A 7,500-nucleotide genomic window follows, 5' to 3' on the forward strand; every position below is an offset into this window, starting at 1 on the left:
CCAGGGCTGTGCAGCTCAGGTGCGTCTGGACCCCGCTGATGCCCTACTTCCAGCTCAGGTGCGTCTGGACCCCGCTGAGCCCTACTTCCAGGGCTGTGCAGCTCAGGTGCGTCTGGACCCCGCTGATGCCTACTTCCAGCTCAGGTGCCGACCCCACTGGACCCCAGCTGAGCCTGGACCCCAGCCCTACTTGCTTCCAGCTCAGGTGCTGCCTGGACCCCACTGAGCCCCTACTTCCAGGTCAGGACCCCGCCTGGACCCCGCTGACCAGGGCTGGAGCTCCCTGCCTGACTTCCCTCGCTGAGCCCTACTTCCAGGGCTGTGCAGGTCAGCCCTGGACCCCTGGCCCCCTACTTCCAGGGCTGTGCAGCTCAGGTGCAGGTGCCTGGACCCGGCTGAGCCCCACTTCCAGGGCTGTGCAGCAGGTCTGTCTGGACCCCCGTCTGGCTGCTGAGCCCTACTTCCAGGGCTGTGCAGCTCAGGGTGCGTCTGGAACCCGCTGATGCCCTACTTCCAGCTCAGGTGCCTGGACCCCTCGGGCTGAGCCCTACTTCCAGGGCTGTGCAGCTCAGGTGCCTTGGACCCCCGCTGATGCCCTACTTCCAGCTCAGGTGCGTCTGGACCCCACTGAGCCCTACTTCCAGCTCAGGTGCGTCTGGACCCCACTGAGCCCTACTTCCAGGTCAGGTGCGTCTGGACCCCACTACTTCCAGGGCTGTGCAGGTCAGGTGCGTCTGGACCCCACTTCCAGGGCTGTGCAGGTGCGTCTGGACCCCGCTACTTCCGCTGATGCCAAATTCGTGGACGTCATTCACAGCGACGCATCTCCTTTCGGCTCCACCCTCGGTAAAAACACACAATAAACACCATAAACACACTCAACACACAATAAACACCATAAACACACTCAACACACAATAAACAGCAACATGTCAATAATGTAATACATAGGAAGAACACTCAGCCGCACAATAAACAACAACATGTCAATAACATAACACTTCATAGAAAGCACTCGTCCACACAATACAGAACAAGTCCATGTCAATATAACGGAACACATGCTGTTTAAATCCTAATGCTGCTGCTTGCTGTTGGCTAAGAGCATCAGTGCTCTGACCCCACACCTGCCCCCCCTGCCTAGACATTTACAGCTTCACCAGATTTCCACCTGCCTAGACATTTACAACTTCACCAGATAGTCTCCACCTGCCTAGACATTTACAGCTTCACCAGATAGTCTCCACCTGCCTAGACATTTACAGTCCAGCTTCACCAGATAGTCTCCACCTGCCTAGACATTTACAGTCACCAGATAGCTTCACCAGATAGTCTCCACCTGCCTAGACAGATAGTTCCACCTGCCTAGACATTTACATTACAGCTTCACCAGATAGTCTCCACCTGCCTGGGACATTTACAGCTTCACCAGATAGTCTCCACCTGCCTAGACATTTACAGCTTCACCAGATAGTCTCCACCTGCCTAGACATTTACAGCTTCACCAGATAGTCTCCACCTGCCTAGACATTTACAGCTTCACCAGATAGTCTCCACCTGCCTAGACATTTACAGTACAGCTTCACCAGATAGTCTCCACCTGCCTAGACATTTACAGCTTCACCAGATAGTCTCCACCTGCCTAGACATTTACAGTACAGCTTCACCAGATAGTCTCCACCTGCCTAGACATTTACAGCTTCACCAGATAGTCTCATGCTGTGGGTGCCAACATGAGGGACAGTCTCATGAGGGCCACGTCGTTGCCCCTTGCATTGGCCGTGATGCCCTTTTGAAAATCAGAGGTTCACAGGCCACTGTGGCCTTAGTGTCCCCTTCTTTCAATATTCTGCTTTGCGTCCGACTAACAGCGATTTGTATTTAGCCTTTGGCCTGTGAAAATAATCTTAGCATTCACAGCGCAAATTAATTTAGTCTTTTACGCAGTGGAGAAAGTGACAGTGCACGGCAAGAAAGAAAGTGTGTCCAAATTTACCCATTCTTCTCTGTTGAACTACTCGTGAAGTACAGTTCTATGTAATTAGAAGTTACAGTTCTATGTACAGTAATATGTCATGTTTCATGTTTTTGTTGCAGGTCTACTGCTGTGAATAGGCTAAATACAACTTTGATCATTTTTATAGCCTACTACTGTATAGTTAACTTTGGCCTTGGTGCCCTGACGTGTGGTCTTTGTGCCCCACGCCAAATATGCCCAACTGAAGGCCAAGTGGCCTTTCCCCTAACATCATGAAATTCCAAACGTGCTTCTACCTGTCCTAAGGTTACAGTCACGTAGCACAACCACAGTCCTTTTAGGCAAGTCCCTCCACTCGGCGGCCATATTGCAACACTTTTTGGGCCCTCATCAGGCATCCTATTCGCCAGAAATGCGCGTGCGCAAGACTTCACGACACTAATCTTGCTCCAGCGGCGAGTTCACAACACATGATTGGCACGATGTCTTCACAACACACCATATGATTGGCTCAATGTATTCACATCACACCACATGATTGGCTCAATGTATTCACATGTTGACGTTTTGCCGAGGAAGGGGTGGGATTTGTGTAGACAACGGCCATATTGACGATACAAACTAACCCCATGCATTTCTATGGAGGATTTTTTGAGCGCTGTGTCTCCTCATTAGAAAATCTCTGGCACAACATAGGAATCAGATTCCATATATTCCAGTGAAGAAACAGAATGTGATGCCATTTACACACATATAAATATGCCATATACACACATATAAATATGCCATATACACACATATAAATATGCCATTAGAATGTTCACAGACATTCAGCAGGCAGCACTGTGTTTGCGAGAGGTGATGGTGAAGGTCATGTGAAGGTCATGTGCTGAGTTTCTCCTGTGTTTCTCCAGGGTTTGGCATGTCCCAGACCGTCGGCCATGTCGACTTCTACCCTAACGGCGGAGAGCAGATGCCTGGCTGCCCTCAGAATGCTGCCGTAGAGAACGTGGACCCCAACAACATCTGGGAAGGTGAGAGAACACACACACACACACATGCACACACACGTGCACACACACACACACACACACACACACACACAGACACATACACACACGCATACACACACACGCACACACACAGACACACACACACACACACACACATACACGCACACGCGCACACACGCGCACACACACACACACGCACACACACACACACTGAAACACGCACACATCATCACACACACACTGTGCACACACACACACAACACACACACCACACATAACCTCTACATATATGTGGCTAATTCATGTCCTTCTATCACAAACAAACACACCCTCCTATCACCTCACTGCTGATGGGTGAATCTCAAGGAGCATTTGGGATCACCATATCACACTCATGCTTTTCCTTCTGGAAAGGTCATCATAGTTATCAAACACACACACACACACACACACAGCCCTCCCATTTTAATGAATGGCTGGTGTGTGTGGTGTAAAGAGAGAATATGTGTGTTTTGTGTGAGCTGTTGGACTGGAAGAGAGGAAAGGAGAGGAGAGGAGTAACAATGATTTGATACATGTTTATAAGGGGAGGACAGCAGATCAGTACTTCAGATCAAAGATAAGATGAGAAGGAGAGAGAAGAGGAAGAGAGAGATCATTATCCGTGAAGAGAGGGAAAGGAGACCGAATCACATGGCCTCTAACGTCATCTCAGGACTAAAGACATTACCTTGAACTGAACTGAACTGACAGACATAATCCATCCATACAGAGAAGAAAACATCATAATATAATATATATATATTGTACTGCTCCCAGCCCCCAGTCTGCCACCATGTATACTTGTTTGTTTGTCTGTCATTTTCCTATTACATATACAGGTAATGGTCTTGCATGGATTTGTGACGATGCTGCATAATGTGTGTGTGTGTGTATATGTGTGTGTGTGTATATATGTGACATATATTATATATTAATTATTATGATAATGACGCATATACAATGTTTATACGCATTTATATCATTTGTATTTGTATTTTCTATATATATATTATTCTTGAGCAGCTTTGGCAATGCATCATATGGTTTATGCGTGCCAATAAAACATATTTGAATTATTATATAAGGAGAGAAATATATATAGAAGAGAAGACATACAGAGGAGAGAGAGAGAGAGGGGCAGATAGATAGAGAGAAAGGAGAGACAAGAGGAAATATGTTCAGGCCAACAACCTTTTTTTTTCATGACTAAGGCAGATTTGATGACTAGACGCCAGTAATGTCCTGAAACACTGACTAAGACTATCTTAAGATGCATTAATGTTGACTGACTAACAAAGATGCGTGGTGACTAAAATGTTTTGCATGAAATAAAAACTAAGATAAAATCTCCCTTCATGTTCGTCCTCACAAAATGAGAAGACAGAATATCTAGCTGTTACATTTTCAAAATATTCGAATGAGTTCATACATAACAGCTTTCCTGTAGGCTAGTCTACGTGCTGCTGCTGCAACCCTGTGGCTGCCACACGAAACTACATGGAACAAGAACACTGGAGATTTCTGCCAGAGTTAGCAAGCTAACTACCTAAGCTTTTATGCCACAATGCTACATACCTAGAAGTTGACGCTTCTCTCATACAAATTAACATCCCCCCCAGAATGTCCATATCTGAAAATGTTCAGCATGTAATGTCAACTATTCATCTAGTTAGACTGATGATGCAAAGTTTGCTAGCAAGTAAGCTAATATAGAAATTTCACTACCTTAAGTTAGCTATGGCTAAGATGGAGAGTCTGTTTAGGGAATGTGTTGTGTTTGTTACATATTGCCATCTAGCGAAGCGGATTAAAACATTAATAGTTTGGCTTCACGACAGTGTTTCTCAAACTATTTCAGTTTCAGGACCACTTAACTAACCCCTAGCTAAAAAAAAAAAAAAAGATTAGACCTACTTCAACAGTAGCCTATAATTAGTCTATACAGTGGGTCCCCGTTAAGTTTGGACGGTTCCTTCATGAATCACGCACCCCATTTTCTCAGCAGAAATGGCACAAACTGCAGTTGACACAAACAACCACAAAGGTGTCACTTGGGTGCCACTACTATTTTTTTGACTTGCTGCTTCCACATGGCCTTAGCCGCCGCAAGGAACTTAAATTGATCACGGTAGTTTAAACACACTTGACAAAACATTCTAATATGAAAATGTAGATGCAATTGTTGTAAAATGGTGCAGCTCCTTTAAGAAAGCACCGTGGTGCAGGGATGGAGAGAGAGAAAGAGGATAGGCCTATGTGTGTTAGAACTTAGCGTGTGGGAAAAGCACGTGCTGTTGAGACTGGAGCGAGTCATATTCAAAATAATGCAAAAAAAGCAATTATCCTCATTCATTGCAACCAAAGCATGCCTGCTTACCCGACGTTCAAACGAAAAATATATCAAAGCACCTTTGGCGCTTGGAATGTAGCAACGGAAAAATGTTTTAAACAGCTGGACAAATGATTTAGCTAATTGATTATATAACCTGTACACCAGCAATTGTTGAACATTTACCTGTACAAATTACATTGACAGTAGCCCAGCCTAACAGCATGTTGTAGGCCTAACACTGAACCACCTTGCTTATTGTCTTTGCACTTTGCTTATTGTGTCAGAGGATTCATTCTGTATGATTTAAACTGGCATATCTTACATAGACAGTGTTGCAGAACTGTTTGGATTTAACTACAAGTTATTTGGCAAACAACTCATCTATATTATATTTTACCACGCCTGCTCGCGGACCACTTGGGATAGCTTGCGGACCACCAGTGATCCCGGACCACACTTTGAGAAACACTGGTCTGAATATGACAGTGGTCCAGTCAAATCTTTTACTGTCTATGGTCAAATCCCAGCCTAGCTATAACTGTAGCTCGACTTACCTGTGCATGTAAACATACTGACTGACAAAAAAAAAATCAGAATGAGTAATTATAACAGGCGAGTAGCCCTGTGGACACACAATATTGTTGGAAAATTGAGATGTGAAACACTATTTGACTCAAATGGTAATCAGAAATAATTTGTGATAAAAGACTAAAATGTGTTGACTAAAACTGACTAAGACTAAGATACCTTTAGTTTTCTTTTGACTAAAACTAGACTAAAATGACGAGGACTTTTTTCGAATAAAAACTGACTAACAAAAATGATATTTGAATGACTAAATATGACAGACTATAAAAGGACATTTCGTCACAAGACTAAGACTATGACTAAATTAAAAATAGGTGACAAAATTAACACTAATAGATAGATAGATACTTTATTGATCCCCAAGAGGAAATTCAAGGAGTGGAGGAGCAGAGGAGAGGAGAAGAGAGAGAGAGAGAGGAGGAGGAGCAGAGGAGAGGAGAAGAGAGAGAGAGGAGTAGAGGAGCAGGGGTTGGAGAAGAGAGAGAGAGAGAGAGGAGCAGAGCAGAGCAGGAGGAGGAAGAGGAGGGAGGAGCAGGGAGCTAAGAGAGAGAGAAGAGAGAGAGGAGGCGAGAGGAGAGGAGAAGTGGAGGAGCAGGAGGGAGGAGCAGAGGTGGAGATAGGTTAAGAGAAGGAGTGACGAGAGGAGACAAAAGGAGAGAGGAGAAAAGACAAGAGGAGAAGAAAAGAAGAGAGGAGAGGAGAGAGGAGAGGAGAAAAGGAGAGAGGAGGAGAGAGAGGAGGAGAAGAAGAGGAGTGGGGAGAGTTAGAGGAGAGGAGAGGAGAGGAGAGAGGAGAGAGGAGAGGAGGAGAGGAGAGGAGAGGAGAGAAAAAGACAGGAGGAGAAGAAAAGAAGAGTTTCTGAGAGGCGTCAGACTCCATGTGGGATTAAATGGCTGGATTTGGGTCACGCCAGGCATGTGTGTGTGTGTGTGTGTGTGTGTGTGAAAGCATCAGAGCGGGCGGCACAGCTGACGGTAGTGTGTTTGATCGTCCAGAGGAGAGGAGTCGGAGTGTCCAGCCCCACATAGCTGAAACTCTTGGATTGGAAACACATGCAGCCACACACACACACACACACACACACACACACACACACACACACACACACATGCACACACACACATACACACACACACACACACACACATGCACACACACACATACACACACACACACACACACACACACACATACACACACTCTCAGCACATTACATTATTACATTTTATGCAATATTTGTTACATTTCACAAACAAGTATATGGTATGTGTACTTTATAAACAAGTATATGTTATGTGTACTTTATAAACAAGTATACTCTATAAACAAATATATGTTATGTGTACTTTATAAACAAATATAATATGTTATGTGTACTTTATAAACAAGTATATGTTAGGGACCGTTCGTTATTTATAAACTGGGTCACCGGAGGGATTTTGAGTGCTTCAATCAAAAGTTGCATGACCCTCCCCTGCCTGCAAGAAAATTTTCAACAACCCTTCAGCAGTCTTTTCAAAAAAGACATGACCCTCCCCGGCCAATTG

General features: G+C 44.9%; 1 protein-coding gene across 1 annotated transcript in view; it reads left to right on the forward strand.

Moving 5' to 3' along the window:
- Positions 1-7,500, forward strand: part of LOC125311886 (pancreatic triacylglycerol lipase-like) — a 44,058-nt gene that overhangs the window by 26,683 nt on the left and 9,875 nt on the right. Inside the window, 2 exon segments of the mRNA XM_048270255.1 lie at positions 762-846; positions 2,893-3,012. Coding sequence (XP_048126212.1) covers positions 762-846; positions 2,893-3,012 — 205 coding nt within the window.

This window comes from Alosa alosa, chromosome 18, assembly GCF_017589495.1.
Source record: "Alosa alosa isolate M-15738 ecotype Scorff River chromosome 18, AALO_Geno_1.1, whole genome shotgun sequence".
Classification (NCBI taxonomy): domain Eukaryota; kingdom Metazoa; phylum Chordata; class Actinopteri; order Clupeiformes; family Clupeidae; genus Alosa; species Alosa alosa.